General features: G+C 35.9%; 4 protein-coding genes across 6 annotated transcripts; 1 reads left to right on the top strand and 3 right to left on the bottom strand.

The window, feature by feature from the left end:
* Positions 1–182: 182 nt before the first annotated feature.
* Positions 183–1,680, top strand: LOC127073048 (DNA-directed RNA polymerase III subunit RPC8). Of its 2 annotated transcripts, XM_051014051.1 has the most exons (5): positions 190–575; positions 637–820; positions 895–1,035; positions 1,110–1,234; positions 1,324–1,680. In XM_051014051.1, exons 1-5 carry the CDS (start codon positions 465–467, stop codon positions 1,375–1,377), a joined length of 615 nt encoding a protein of 204 aa, XP_050870008.1. In that variant the 5' UTR covers positions 190–464; the 3' UTR covers positions 1,378–1,680. The 2 variants fall into 2 exon arrangements, with proteins under 2 accessions (XP_050870006.1, XP_050870008.1); XM_051014049.1 differs by lacking the exon at positions 1,324–1,680 and having other exon boundaries at positions 183–575; positions 1,110–1,313.
* Positions 1,426–8,090, bottom strand: LOC127073039 (F-box/LRR-repeat protein 16). Its single transcript, XM_051014033.1, has 7 exons — positions 7,235–8,090; positions 5,200–5,555; positions 4,807–5,100; positions 4,361–4,652; positions 3,377–3,572; positions 3,147–3,295; positions 1,426–3,073 (listed from the first exon to the last, which is right to left on the bottom strand). The coding sequence occupies exons 1-7, from the start codon at positions 7,329–7,331 to the stop codon at positions 2,925–2,927; spliced, it is 1,533 nt and encodes a 510-aa protein (XP_050869990.1). The 5' UTR covers positions 7,332–8,090; the 3' UTR covers positions 1,426–2,924.
* A 597-nt stretch (positions 8,091–8,687) lies between these two features.
* LOC127073049 (ubiquitin-conjugating enzyme E2 W) lies at positions 8,688–11,812 on the bottom strand. Its single transcript, XM_051014052.1, has 4 exons — positions 11,569–11,812; positions 10,602–10,949; positions 10,468–10,543; positions 8,688–10,388 (listed from the first exon to the last, which is right to left on the bottom strand). Exons 1-4 carry the CDS (start codon positions 11,611–11,613, stop codon positions 10,375–10,377), a joined length of 483 nt encoding a protein of 160 aa, XP_050870009.1. The 5' UTR covers positions 11,614–11,812; the 3' UTR covers positions 8,688–10,374.
* Positions 11,813–12,260: 448 nt separating this feature from the next.
* Positions 12,261–14,776, bottom strand: LOC127073044 (putative inositol monophosphatase 3). 2 transcript variants are annotated; one of them, XM_051014045.1, is made up of 6 exons: positions 14,654–14,776; positions 13,548–13,657; positions 13,056–13,465; positions 12,878–12,992; positions 12,695–12,794; positions 12,261–12,615 (listed from the first exon to the last, which is right to left on the bottom strand). In XM_051014045.1, exons 1-6 carry the CDS (start codon positions 14,698–14,700, stop codon positions 12,447–12,449), a joined length of 951 nt encoding a protein of 316 aa, XP_050870002.1. In that variant the 5' UTR covers positions 14,701–14,776; the 3' UTR covers positions 12,261–12,446. The 2 variants fall into 2 exon arrangements, with proteins under 2 accessions (XP_050870002.1, XP_050870001.1); XM_051014044.1 differs by lacking the exon at positions 14,654–14,776 and having other exon boundaries at positions 13,548–14,219.
* Between the last annotated feature and the right edge of the window lie 166 nt (positions 14,777–14,942).

The following is a 14,942-nucleotide window of genomic DNA, read 5'->3' as shown; positions in this document are numbered from 1 at the left end:
CGTTAATAATACTTCAACAGATAAATAGATCAAATACAATAAAATTCTGAAATAATCTCTTAGAGAAACGCACTGAATATTTCTAATTTTTTTATTATGCTTATTGTTTTTTCTTTACTCTCACAATTATATTTTAGTTTATTCTTATTTAGATTGATTTATTCTTGTAGTTCATATTTTGTCAATACGTGGCGCTGAGATCGCATGCGCTACGAGCGAAAGGTGAAAAGTAACCTGTGGTTTCTATCATTTTGTTGTGAATGATGGGGAAAGTGTTGTTCTAGTTGATTTTCTAATATGCTTTTTAAGGATAAGATGTTATATATACGAATTTAATTTAATAGAAGTAAATTAAAAAAATTAACATTTACATAATTTGTATAATTATTGCATAACAAAGAGAAAATCTAACCTATCATTTTGCGCTTCGTCGAATTGAGTGTAAATAAACAAATTTCTAAGATATGTTTGTACTTGCGGAACTTAAAGATACCGTCAGAATACCACCATGGAAATTTAAACGAAAACTGAATGATGCAATCACCGATGAATTGAATAGAAAATTAGCTAATAAGGTAATATCGTCTCTTATTATTTTTAAGTTTAAACACGACGACAATATTTAAAAAATTTCAGGTATATTTAAACGTGGGTCTTTGCATCGCATTGCATGACATAACAAAAATAGAAGAATCGTATATTTTTCCAGGAGATGGTTCTTCGCATACAAAAGTATTATTTAGGTTCATAGTTTTCCGTCCTTTTATGGAGGAGATTCTAATAGGAAAAATACGTAGTTGTAGCGTCGATGGAGTTCATGGTAAATAAAATTAACTACATAACAAGATTTGTTCTTTTTTGAATATGCATTATAATTTTATTTTCTATTTCTAGTAACATTAGGATTTTTTGAGGATATAGTCATTCCACCTCACAAATTACAGCATCCTTCTCGATTTGATCAAGCGGAGCAAGCATGGATTTGGGAATACGATACCGGGGATGGAGAGAAACATGATCTTTTTATGGATGCAGGTATACATTTGTAATCGTTTTGGTATTAGGAATGTATGTAATTATTTTCTTTATCTAATCATTAAAATCTTTAGGCGAGATCATTAGATTCCGCGTAGTCAGTGAAACCTTTACAGAAACGTTACCATCAGGTCCTAACATTTCTAATGAAACTGTTGAAAAACCTGAAGCCAGCAATATATCTCCTTATACTCTGGGTGTAAGTGTAAATCAATTGAAAGTATTATATTTTTTAATTTGCAATTTTTGTATTATTTAATTTTCTTCACACATTACCTAATCACACAGGGTGCTATAGACGAACCTGGTCTTGGTTTACTTACTTGGTGGGAAAATGCATAGAAGCCTGTGAAAATGCAGTGAATATTTTCAGACTTATTAAATGCAGCATTTAAAAGTACTGAATCTTCATCAATAAATTTATATTTCACAGCACATCTCAATGTATCATAGAATGTTACATCTGTGACCTGCATCACAAAGTGACATATTTTCCAATACAATTTTTTTATGTGCAGGTATGTTTACGCTTAGTTTTGATTGATAACAGAATTAGTAAGAATAATTTGTACAATATATACAAAGATGTTGTGTACTAAACATGTGATAACACACGCAAAAATAATTACAATATTATAGAAAACAGATCTTTCTATTGGCTACCTATAACTTATTATACGCGAGTTATTAAATACAACATAAATAGTAAATTTCCATCGATATTATCTTAAAATATTAACGTCGTTTAATATGTCGCAGGACATATTGGCTTAACCAAATAGTAAAGTTCTTAAATACTTTAAACACACGAAATACTCTGTTTATATTATATTAGACTTGTTAACGTGTTATTGCATAAGGAATTTGAAATAACTAAAGCGCGACGGTAAACTATAAATTTAAAAAAGGCTAATTCCATTACAGTAAATTTTCAAGTAAAATCACGAATACAAATATCATTTCTCATAATATATAAATATGTAATAATTGATCTCAGTTCTTATTTCAATAACATGTATTATAAAACAGATTATATGAAGCATATCTTTTAAGAATAAAGTACTAGATAAACCGGTAACATGTTTCGTAAATGTCTCGTAACAGTATAGTTTTTCTAGAAGGATTCTTTAAAGCAAATCATCTAATATTCCGATTGCAGGTGCAAATAGTGAAGCGGCATGAATATCGATAATATAATATATCATGAACATTTCAAAGTCAAATGGAATTTTATGTAACACAAATCTTATCACAGCTCTAACCATTGAAATATGTCATGCGTAACACATCTCTCTTTCCTATAGAAATATACAGAATAGAAACGAATCGGTGACTTGTGTGAGTCCTCTTTCTCATCCTCACATACTTTGGCTTTTGTCGAATAATAGGTGATACTCGTTATTCGAAAAAACATGCTTTAAGAAAATATGTGAAGAGGTATTAGGATTATGTATCTATACGTATTACGCAGACAAGAAGATAATAAAACTATGATCAGTTAAAACATAACGCGAATGAACAAGTGCAGTTTTAAATGCTGGCGTCGGTGTATTAAAAAGGCCTAAACACTACTTAATGTAATTTATCATATCGCGTGTGGCCTTTTCCTTGCCCGTTAGAAGAAAAACATAGTTATGCTCTCAGAATATGGACGTCATCTGCGTTTCGCTTGCGTGATATACTTTTTGCTCGTACGTATGTATCATTGTCATTTGTTTTCTTTTTCTTTTTTTTTCCCTACGTATTGCTTTGCACAAATCTTTCTGTATACAAATAATACAAGTCTTCCTGTCGCGTCGAGTTCGCACCTTCGTATCGCCGAGCAACGCGACTACGTTCGAAATCGAAGAGGTTGTATCGCAAATACCGTAGTTAGCACTCGGTTCCTCTTATTCAATGATTAGGCAACGTGGTAAGTGTTCTCGTAAATAATCAAAGAGCTCACGTGACGTTCCTGGACAGTTGGTTAGCTCCAATTCGTGTAAGTGACGAAGCTGTATCAGACTAGATAAGCCACTACTAGTGAGTAATGGACACCCTGGAAGTGGAATTGTTTCATTTAATCTTTGCGACTGTATTAATCGTAGAGATTTAACGGTAAAGAGACTCACCAGCAACGGAAAGGACTTGTAAGGATCTCATACCGCATAAATGCTGAAGTCCGAAGTCTCTTAATTGTGAACACCATCTCAAGAACAAAGCACTTAGGGATCCCATTGTTGAAATATAACCTACGCCAATATCCGTTATGTGGACGCATCTATTTAAGAGGAAAAAAATAATGTAAATAATACGTATGCTTCGAGGAAGTATGCGTATTAACGTCGCTGTTTATCGTTACCTGTCTAACGTAAGTTCCTCTAAGTGATTCAAATCACAGGCGATATATTCTAAGGCTGCGTCTGTAATTCGCGAACACCAGCTCAGATCTAAGGAACGAAGTCTTAGCAAATTTTCCGCTATTAATTCTACACCGTCGTCCGTCACTTTACTGCATCCAGAAAGTGATAATACAGTCAAATTTGGCAAGGAATGTACTACGACAGAAAAACGAGTACGTGAGCTAGATACTATTATCTAAAATTAACGTTTACGGATCTAATCATATCCGTAGAATTTGCATTAATCAAATTCTGAATTAGCCATTTATTTTATACGATCGTAAACGTTCCGTGAACTATGATTGCAAGACCGTTTGTTGGCATGTATACAAGTATGCCTTATATCTTGTATTAGACTGATGATTGATCAGAGAAACATTTGATGAAACGGTCAACGTACTGTACTTCTTCTCTACCAGCCCCTTTGAGAATTTTCTTTGATAATCTTGTAAGGATTCGCAATTAGGAAGTTTCTCTTAATCTTTGGTCCCGTAAAATTCACTAGACGACCCTGACTGACAGCTTGAATGCTAAATAAAGCTGTTCCTTAATTCTATATTTAATCTTCAGCACGTGTGTGTGACTGATTCCATTTCACATTTTAGTCGGTCGGTGGAGTGCTTATCATATTCTTAGAACGTAAAGTACATAGGCACACACCACACCACGACTAAGAGAAAAACAGAGAGAGGGAGAGAGAGAGATTGCGCACACACACGAATCTCGTTTTTCCATTTACAGACGTACTTTACGAATCGACACGTGCAAACAAGAATTATATGATCGTGCGCTAAGAAGACGTGACGACATCGTACGATCGTTGCGTACCGCGTGACCGATAAAACGTTATTTTGCAAAGGATGTAGGTCGCTCAAGAACGTTTACGATCGATAACGGCGATAGCGTCAATATCGTCTGGAAAATCAACAACGACAATGTCTCACCAATATTTATTACTGCCTGATTGGTGAGTTCCCAGCAGGATTGAAGCCTGAGAATGCTAAGGGCGCTACTCTGTTTGGCGCTGAAGTATCTCAATGCGGCGTCAGTTACATGATAAGCCTGGAGCGAAAATTCGTAAAGACTGGGTAACAATTGGGCTACTGCACCCACGGCTTCGTCTGCGACGTTTATACAATCGGACAAGGACAACGATACTATCCTGGGCGTGAGACAAGCCCAAAGTCCAGCTTCGGTGATCTCGTTGCAACCAGCCAGTTCCAATTCGAAGAGAGCCTAACGAATGAGAAAAGACAAAAGATTCGATCTATTATACTCTATGTTTATCAGCTCGCAATAAACATATTAACGCCGTCGTCGTCGTCGTCATATCATCATCATCATCATCATCATCATCATCATCATCATTCATACAAACGAATCATCCTACCTGCATATGATCTAAAAGAGCTTCGAGGCCCCTGTCGGTGACAGCGCAGCATCGTAATGACAAGGAATGAACGTATCGTTGCGCAAGAGGAAATCCGTGCGTTAACTCTGGTATATCTTCGTCTGCGGCACCCAATAAAACTAACGAATGAAAACCTCGCCTTACCAAGGAGGCGTAGAGACGTGTACGCGAGCTGGATGGCATAGATCGAGCTTCTCGGCACCTGACTACTGGTACCAAACCTGCCCAGAGTCTTGGTCTCGCGTATAGAACGTCTCGCCATCTCGTGCATACCTGCACAGTATAACGAAGGTAACGTAAACGTAACGTAAACATTATCGGATCGGACGATCCATTTTGTTTTTCATTTAACTTTTTTTTTTTTCATTTTACCTGAGCTAATATCCTTCTCTCGGTGGCATTGAAATAAAGAAAGAATCGTCCAAGAAAATGATCATCTTGTAATAACTGCTCCCACGTGCTCGGTGCGACATACCCTCCCGTACCACCACTCGCGAGGCTAACAGTTTTCGATTTGTTCCGTGATATCCTCGGCCTGCTACCGGTACCATTGTTCAAGGTTTTGTTGTTCCCTGTCGACATGTTATTCATCGACGTCGGAACGCTCCTACTCGGCTTCTCCGGAATCGTGTTCACGTTATTCGCGCTCTGCAAATTCGTATATGCCACCCCACCGCCTCCGCAAAAGACGTTCGTAACGCGTTCCATGACGCTCGTCCTCCCTCCACCTGCGGTGAAATAAAAGAAAAAGAAAAAACAACGAAATGAGTTGTAAGCAGAACGCGCCGGTAAACTCGACGATTTTCGGCACCATTTGGAAAAAATCAAAAGAAAAAGAAGATGAATAAATGAATAAATAAATAAATAAATAAATAAATGGCGGGAACATTTCCTTAACATCATTTGTTCTCTTTCTTTTTCTTTTCTTTTTAAATCGAAGGGAAGTAAGTAAGTAAGTAAGTACTAGAGGGATCTCCTCGTATCTCGAGTGATAATCTCAGAAGAAGATAAAAATAAATGAACGTTGTAGGGTTTAGAATCGCTCCTCTCGTTTTCCCATCTTGATTGGACCTTCGATAAAGTACGCTTCACGATCGTTACGTTACGATCTATCGTCCATTTTCCTTTCCCTTTTTTTTTTTCGCATGCTCCAATTTTTTGACAATCGTTTTCTCTATTCCTCTTTACTATTAGTATTATTATTGTAACAATAGAATGCATGATCGGTGCAGAGCATGCATTCTATGACACGCGAAATATTTTACGACCCTCGTAAATGTCGACGTCATTTAGTTGGCGTTCTAAACGACGCGCTTCTAAATCATAGAGCGGTTAAAATAACAGACCGAACGAACAGTTCGTGACATCTTTTCGTAAAAGGTGAGATGCAAAGGACGCTCGTTAAAAAAAAAACAAAGAGAGTGGGAGAGGGGGAGAGAGAGAGAGAGAGAGAGAAAGAAAAATAGAAGGAAAATTTCTCTTCCTTTCTCTCTCTCTCTCTCTGTCTTTCCTTTCGCTTTCTCTCCCTAAGTACATCGAGCCTCTCTCTATTTTTATACGCACGCGGCCAAATGCTATCGATTTCACTGCAGTTAAGATTGCGGCGACTATCGACGCTTCGTAAATAATTCGAGTTGGAAAATAAAGGATCGGAGGCATAGCATAAATGGCCGAGAACGAGAAGGATCGGGGTAATCGGACCGTGAATCGGACCACGAGTGTACTCGACACTGGTCGACGAAATTGCATAACGATGGACAAAAGAAAGAAAGACAAAAATTCTTCTTTTCGCTTTCGATTATACGGAATACACGTACGTGTGTAGGTATACGATGTATGAACGAACGTCGGTCGATTACGAAAGTGACGATGAAAAGTGAAAAATTAATAGGATATGGAAAAGTTGAGCGCGTAGTATGCGCTTATAAAACGCGTACTTTTTTTTCTCTCTCCCTCTCCTCCCCCGCTCATCTTTCTTCCAATTGTTTAAAGTTTCTAATTACTATGTGTAAGTAGAGAAAAAAGCAAAAAGAAAAAAGAGAAAACGCGTTGACTCGCGACTAGTTAACTACCTTTACAATCGCCGGCATAACATCTGCACTTTATTACGTAACGTTGAGTTCTCCACCGAAAACGAAAACGAAGAGCTTGCATTCGATCCCGAAGCTTGCGTCGAAAGTAGTCGAAGCCGAAAATTCGGACGGACGAATGAATGATTCGACGTTGATTCGACGAACGCTAATAACTATTTGTTGCAATTGCAACGAATGATCTGTTTCGCGAGCGATCATTCGTTTCTTATTTTTGTCTAGGGGGTGAGTTTGAGAGGATGAGAGGATAACTCGATGAGGGATTAGACTCTCGAAGATTAGGGTTAAAAAAGTAATAAAAGATAACTTTCACCGACCATGATGCTTCGAGGTCCTCAATCCCAACCCGTTGATCCTCTTGGTCAATTCGGCGCTGGCTCTCTCAACGACGCCTTGAGCTGATATCGAAGACATGTCTCTCTTGATGTCTCTCGATGATCGAAGCACCACCGTCTTGCTCGTATATTCGAAATACTTAGTCAAGAGTAGAAACACGATTTCGTCCGTCCCTCGTGAAATCGCGACATGTTCGATCGGCGGGAGTCGTCGCAGACGGAGTCACCGCCGTCGTGTCCTCTTCGTTCTAAGGCTTCGCTTTAACCGGAGACATAAAAGCTTCCTTCGGTGTCTTCAACCCTCGTCTGAGATCCTATCACCCTCCCACCCCACCTCCCCCTACTACCCTTCGACGAGCTTGCACATTAGTCTCATTTCATGGACCGATGCTTGACAATGGAAAGAAACGAACTTGCATGTATGTATCTTTTTGTTGAAATTGAGATGTTCTTTTATATATATATATGTATATATATATGTATATATATATATTCTTTTTCTTTTTCTTCACAATCGAGTCACGATTCCTTCGCGTTCAACGTTGACGAAAACTATTCGTGAAAGCTCCCGTGTCGTTTCTATCCCTCTCTCTCTCTCTCTCTCTCTCGTTCTCTTTCGTTAACTCGTACTCGCCTCCCTCTTTAACCGAATCTATGTTTATAACGACGAGCGTCGTCGGACGTAAGCGAGGTGGAAAAAGCTCCCCCAAAAGGTGGAGCTGAAGCATCGGCACACGGGGGTGGTTTGCGCGAGACTGAATCGATATTCGTACTAAACTTGCCCGAACTGCCCCCACTTAGTTCGACGAGAGTGTAGTTTCCAGGCGCGGGTCGTCTCTCTTCTCTCTCTCTCTTTCTCCCTCTCTTTCTCTCTTCCTCCCTCCCTCCCTCCCTCTCTCTCTCTCTCTCTCTCTCGATATGCCTTTTAAACGAGTGTAACGACAACGCGAGATTTCTTTGAGACTCTCCTCGAATGTATCACGCACGAGTTAGAAGCACAGAATGGCCGATCTTCGACTTCGAACGTGAACACTTTGCAAATAAGTTAGCGAACGATAGATTGCGTTTCTAATTTCGCTGTTTCCTTGACGATACAACAGATCGAGCGTTCGAACCGTTCCATCGAACCGAGGCCGATTAACGATGATTTTATTTTCTGAGAAAAGATAGCATTCCCATTTTTATTTAATTTTGATATATTTAATTCTTATCGACATTGTCCTTCAATGATGAGATTTATAATTGTTCTTGGAAAGAATTAAAGCGATGACCGACATTCGAACCAATACACTTGCGATTAGATATATGCTTCAAGGTTTTTGCTTGCCTCGACAAAATCAATTGGCCGTTCGTTCCTTCGATGAACGTGTCTATGTATCTATGTATGCATGCATCTACGTACGTACCTACGTGACTACATATAAAATAAAAAATGTTTCAGCGACTGCATTTATTCAATTGTCGTCTGGACATAAATTCGTTTTTACAATAATGGAATTTTTATAGCACAAAGATGAAATCGATGGACAGCAGAGGAGCATTGATCGTTTTTTACTTGGAGACATCTTGAATTTCGTTCGAATAAATTATCCTCTGCTGTCTCTATCGTATCGTATCGTATCGTATCATATCATATCGTGAATCATTAATGTAGAGATCGTTATCTATCGCTGACCGTACAAGCTTGGTCAAATATCATGAATACGTTCGCTAATTCTTTGAAAATCGAACGAAGCTAGATTAATCATTTTTTTTTTTTTTCATTTACAATTTTGAGTCTTCACGACTTTTTCTCCTCGTCGAATTTAACGTGCGATTTCGTAACGTCTACCCGATTCAACGGGGTCCATTGGCTGTTCGATCATCGAGAGCCGTAAACATGACAGTGACTATTTCGCTTCCGCGTTCAATTCGTTATATAGACTATTCGAATTCGCTATGTAGACCATTTGGATCACACGCGCGCGTGCGGATATTCCGAGACCGAAAACGAAATTTTCGAAAGCTAAATTTTGATAACTCAAAGAGATCACTTTTGACGGAGTATACTTCCTTTCACATTTTTATCTCTCTCGATGACGAGCCATGGAAATGCATAATATCGGTATATTATAACGTAAAGCAGTAGACTTTATTTTTAATATGAAAAAAGATACACTATGTCTTCGCTAAATTGATAGAAAATATGTAACATAAAAAGATCGTTAAACACGCGTGCCGTATCGTACTAAAATATGAAGAGCTATCGTACGTAAACATCGTTTAAACGTTATACAGGAAAGACTACACACATATCGAACGCAAACTAAACCAATCGTCGCACAGAGATAAGTCGTGATCACGCTGGTTAATACTATTTTATGAAAGATAAGAGGTAACACAACGATTACGTAACGATAATGTTAAACTCCTTTAATTGGGGTAAGAGATAAAAAGAATGAAATACCTTTTGATACCGTGTTACTTACATTCCGATTCACATAACACCTATTATTTTTTGCGCTTCTTTCGTTTTTCCTTTTTTTTTCTTTTTAATACGACTAACGTTCGATTACTTTCCTTTTTCATGCTTGCGATTAAATATAATAAACAAAGAATTTACATCGTGCGATAGAATTCGTGATCACTTCACAGCTTTAATGTTACATAATGATAAGAGATCCTTTCTAATACGTTTATATTGGTATTGACAGACAGAGATTTGCTACTCTAGAAAAAGAAACAAATTTCACAATTTTTTAATCTAAATCTTATCTTTAACTGTATTTCTCTTAGCATTATGAATTTAATATTTTCCATTTTAATCCTAAGATGTAATACATTTCATTATTATTATTAACAATGTAATAATTCGTAACCGAGCGACTTCGATACTTTAAATTGCCGTTTTTTTTTTTTCTTTTCTTTTTTTTTCCATTTTTATTACGGTCGTAAGTATATCATAAAGCCGTAGTCACTTTTCTAGCTTATGCACCTACATATTTCAGCTATGTATTAAAATCCCAGCAATTTAAATGTGAAAATTTTTATCGTTCCTTTAAGACGCAGGAAAAATTTCTTTCCATTTGGTCCAATAATACCCATACATATGCAACTTGAGGATTTATGTACGGACCTTTCCTTTAGACACTGTCATCTAGTCGAAAGAAGAAGCAAAATTGTTTCATATAATGCTTTCTTCCTTTATGATTGATTTTTGAAGAAATTTATCTTACCATGATACCACCACTTTGTCTTCTTTGGATTTTTATTACAGGTTTTCACATAGAAAGAATTATCCGGTGGCCTTTTCTAAAAGTTATATGGTATTTAATACGTATCTGTTGGATGTATCTAATTGATCTTTTACCTTCTCTTTGCAACTACTAAGCATTGACACAATGCTCAAGCACACACTTTGCACGCTGAGTGCAGGTGACCAATCATCGGTTAAAATTGATAAGCAAATGTGGCCATTGCTATAAACATGTGGATGAACTGGTATATTACCAATGAATGTCACTTCGGGCGAATCAAAGGGATACTTGGAACTGAATTTAAATTGTAATTGAAATCTTTCACCCTCGTACAAAGTACCCTTTGCACCTTCCATGTGTACAATCCATTGTGTCAAATTTTGTCCAGCTGAATCACCATCTACTCTGACACCAGGTGGTGGTTCACGTATTAATGACATTAATTCCTTTTGTAATCGTCGCTAAAATGATAAAAATATCATTTTACTTATTTCTATTAAATGTGCAAGATCACACATTTATACGTTTATTCGCTTATTTATTTTTTTTTATTTTTTCTTTAATTACATCCAATATCCAAATTATTAAAAATTATGTAATATATATATATATATATATATATATATATATTTGATAAATATAACATCACAAAAAATTAATAGGAAGTATGAATCATCAAGGGCAAACTTTAAACAGTTGTCAGACTATAAGCATATAAGAAAATAAGTAAAGAAAATAAATATAATACTACGAACGATTGAAAATTTTGATTTTGACAATATTTTTCTTTAAAATATACCTCCAACAGATATAAATAATCGTTAATAGTATTTCCGAGGTCATAAGACAACTTAAAATAATCTATGAAAAAATTAATGAAATAAGCGTCCCGATTTGACACGAAGGTTTGTCTAATACGTGGACTACGCTAGATCTTATCGTTTTACATTTATTTATGTCCTTAATAATTACTCGTGCTATCGATATTTTTATTACGAAAAATTTCCTCGGTATCTGTATTAAATATTATATACATATTTTCTCTTTAGACAGAAAAGAAGTGACATATTAACAACTTACTTTCGACGGAGATAGTCCCGCCATTGTCGTTAAACCACTTTCCATTGGAAAACATAACCGCTGTTCATTGCAGAATGCAGTAATTGTTTGTATTTTTCATTTTCTTCTTTCTTATTTAAAAACGTAACATCGGTTTAACATTAACAGTTTTCATTTTTCGGTTTTTTTTTTTTTTAAATTTTGACTCGTTTCACTTCATACGTTTTAGAAGGGCAAGCTTTTTGCATCAATATGCTAAAGCTTGATAAAATACGATAGAGTGGAACATAGGGCATAGACTGAAACGTCAAAGGTATAAAACATAAAATGCATCCGCCATTTTGTCTTATCACTGATTCACTATTAACGTAAAATCGACGAAAGCAATTGGTCGAGTTTCACAGTTAACGACCAATCGTATACGTTACCGCTCGAGATATATGTTGATTGCAATTGACTATTTAATTTTTTGCAAATCTTATTTTTATTGATAATTTTATTGATCGTAAAGTGTTTTTTTTTCAAACTACTCTATTTTTTATACGTCAATTATTATTTAACGTTATCTGATAATATTTTTCCGATATTTTATATTACATATCAACAATGGTACTGAATAGGTATTCATTCTTATAATCGTAAAAAATTTCTTTTTATTTATATACACATATAATTCAGAAATTTAGTTATTTTAATTTTTCGAAATATGTTGATATATATATATATATATATATATGTATGTATTTACGTACGTATGTATGTATAAATCTTGTATTTACAATATACATCAAAGAATATTTTTTCGTTATTATTAAAATAGCTGTTGCAGAAAGGGTAAAAATAGTAATCGAATTATCTTATTGATACACAAAATTATGACTAGATTTTAATGAAAAAAATCATCGAGATGAAATAAAAGATCTTAGCTGTATATTTGAAAATTTATCTAAATACCAATTATGATCAGTCATGGTAGCTAAAAGACCCGATGTTAGCACTTTAGTGTCAGTAGAATCAAAATTAATTAAATGTCCATCAAATAATGATGTAGTCCTTCCACCGAGAGCACTGTATGTAAAAAGAAAATTAAATTAATTTTGCAAAATAATTATTTACTATATTTACTATATTTTGTATTAAGATATACCTGATAATGGCTGTACCAGAACATATATCCCACTTTTTGATAGCAGTCATATGAACATATGCAGTTGCATTTCCAACCGCTACCTCTAAAAATTTGTAACCTAAACATAAATTGCATTTTTTTTTTATAACACAGAACATCATAGCATTTGTTCTTCTATGTACAATTTATGAAATATATTACCTGCACCTGCAGCAGAAACAATTTGAACATTTCTACCAAAAGCAGTTTTGGAAGCATTATTAACTTGTCCAGCATGTGACCGTGATACAATTAAAATTGGCAACTTATTTTCATGCTGCATCAAAAAAAGATATTTTAATCAAATGTATACAAGGATAATTTATTATAAATACATTACCTTTGGTAAATTATACAAATTCTGTGACGCTCCGTGATCGGTCCAAGTCCAATATAAATTGCGGTCTTTCTTCGTTTCAAATGGTTTATAAATAACACCTATTATAGGTTTCCCTTTTACGGCAATGCAGACCATAGTCGTTACAAATTGTAATAAATTTTCTGTAAATTCTTTTGTAGCATCCAAAGGATCGATCCAAATAGTGATATCTTCAATATTTTCAAAGTCATCCCCGATATCATATTCTTTTAGGTTGCTAAAAGAATTTCTAAGATCAGGCACAACTACTTTATCACAGTCTTTTGATGCTTCTTCGGATATCACAGTAACGCCTGGAAATGCATCTTTCAAAGAATTATACATAGCACAGTGCGACCTATAATCTGCAGCCGTTACTGGATCATTTTCACCTGTTAAAGTAAGAAAGGTATGATTTGTTAAAATTCTAAACGTAAGAAGAACATATCTCTTTTTTAAGATAATAAGCGTTACCTTCTTTAGTTTTCCCTTTACTCTCAATGTTAAAACTAGTTTGATCGTGTACGGCAACGACTTCATATCCACCTAACTCAGCTGCCTTTATAGCAGCAACGAGCAATAATCTAAGAGAGACTACATCCTTATTATTCGAGTCTAGAATGGAAGATCTCCTCGAAAAGAAATATATTACGCCTAATAATAAAAGAATCACACAAAGACTGAGCTTTTTCGAACGTACGTTCATTCTTAACATGTATTTATTAATAATTGAACTTTGTTCCAGGACATTTATTTATGTGCATTAGAATTTTATTCTCGTCACGATTCGTTTGTCGTATTAAAATTTCGAGCATAACTCGTTTAGACAAGCCGACGATCTGAGAGCAAAGTTTTGATGTATTACGAGCGGTAAAGCTAGCCCAGCTGTTTTCCATATCACGTGATATACATTATACGTAAGAATGACTTGTAGTCGTACCAATGATGTGTACGATCTACTGTGTCTGACTATAGCCTCACATCTGATACACAGACTACTTTCATTAAATGGGGAAGACCATAGATACAGTTATACTACTTAGAGTATAAAACATTTTCATATACGTATAAACGATGTCGCATTAACGTTTATTGCATTACTATCAATCGTACAGATTATCGGAAGATAGTATAATAGATTTGACAAGATTCTGCTTTAATTGTAACAAACTTAAGAAGAAAAAGATAGATAGATAAATAGATAGATAGATAGATGTATATATATATATATATATATATATATATATATATATATATAGGGAGAGAGAGAGAGAGAGAGAGAGAGAGAGAGAGAGAGAGAGAGAGAGACTCGTGTTCTCAGTGAAACCTATTTACAATGTAGTTCAAGCGGCTCGCTACATCTAGCGTAGCGATCGAAAGGATCTTTCAAGACGGATTGGAGTCTTTGAAAGACAAAGGTACTTTAGGTATTCTTTGAGAGAATCATCGAAGCCTGTTATTAAGAGAGAGAGAGAGAGAGAGAGAGAGAGAGAGAAAGACAGAGAGACAGACAAAGAGAGCGAGAGAGAGCGAGAGAGAGAGAGAGAGGGAAAGATAAGAGAAAGTATCTTGAAACATACTTATATATCGTCGTTCGTCCACCCCTTCCGCGCACATACGCGCGCATCTCCCGTAAGAAGGTCGCTCGAACGAGCGGATAGCCCAGCCAAAGGAGGGAAAATCGAAGAGTAGGGGCTTTGGTGTGAGAGAGAGTGTGGGTGAGAGAGAGAGAGAGAAAGAGACAGAAAGAGAGAGAAAGAGAGGGAGAGAGAGAGACAGAAGGAAGGAAGGAAGGAAGGTAGGAAAGAAAGAGAATCAAGGAAAGAACTCGAGCGAGCCGATAAGGTAGGTCGCTCTTTTCGGCCGGTC

Source organism: Vespula vulgaris, chromosome 2 (assembly GCF_905475345.1).
Source record: "Vespula vulgaris chromosome 2, iyVesVulg1.1, whole genome shotgun sequence".
Lineage (NCBI taxonomy): Eukaryota > Metazoa > Arthropoda > Insecta > Hymenoptera > Vespidae > Vespula > Vespula vulgaris.
This window is presented reverse-complemented; position numbering and strand designations above follow the sequence as displayed.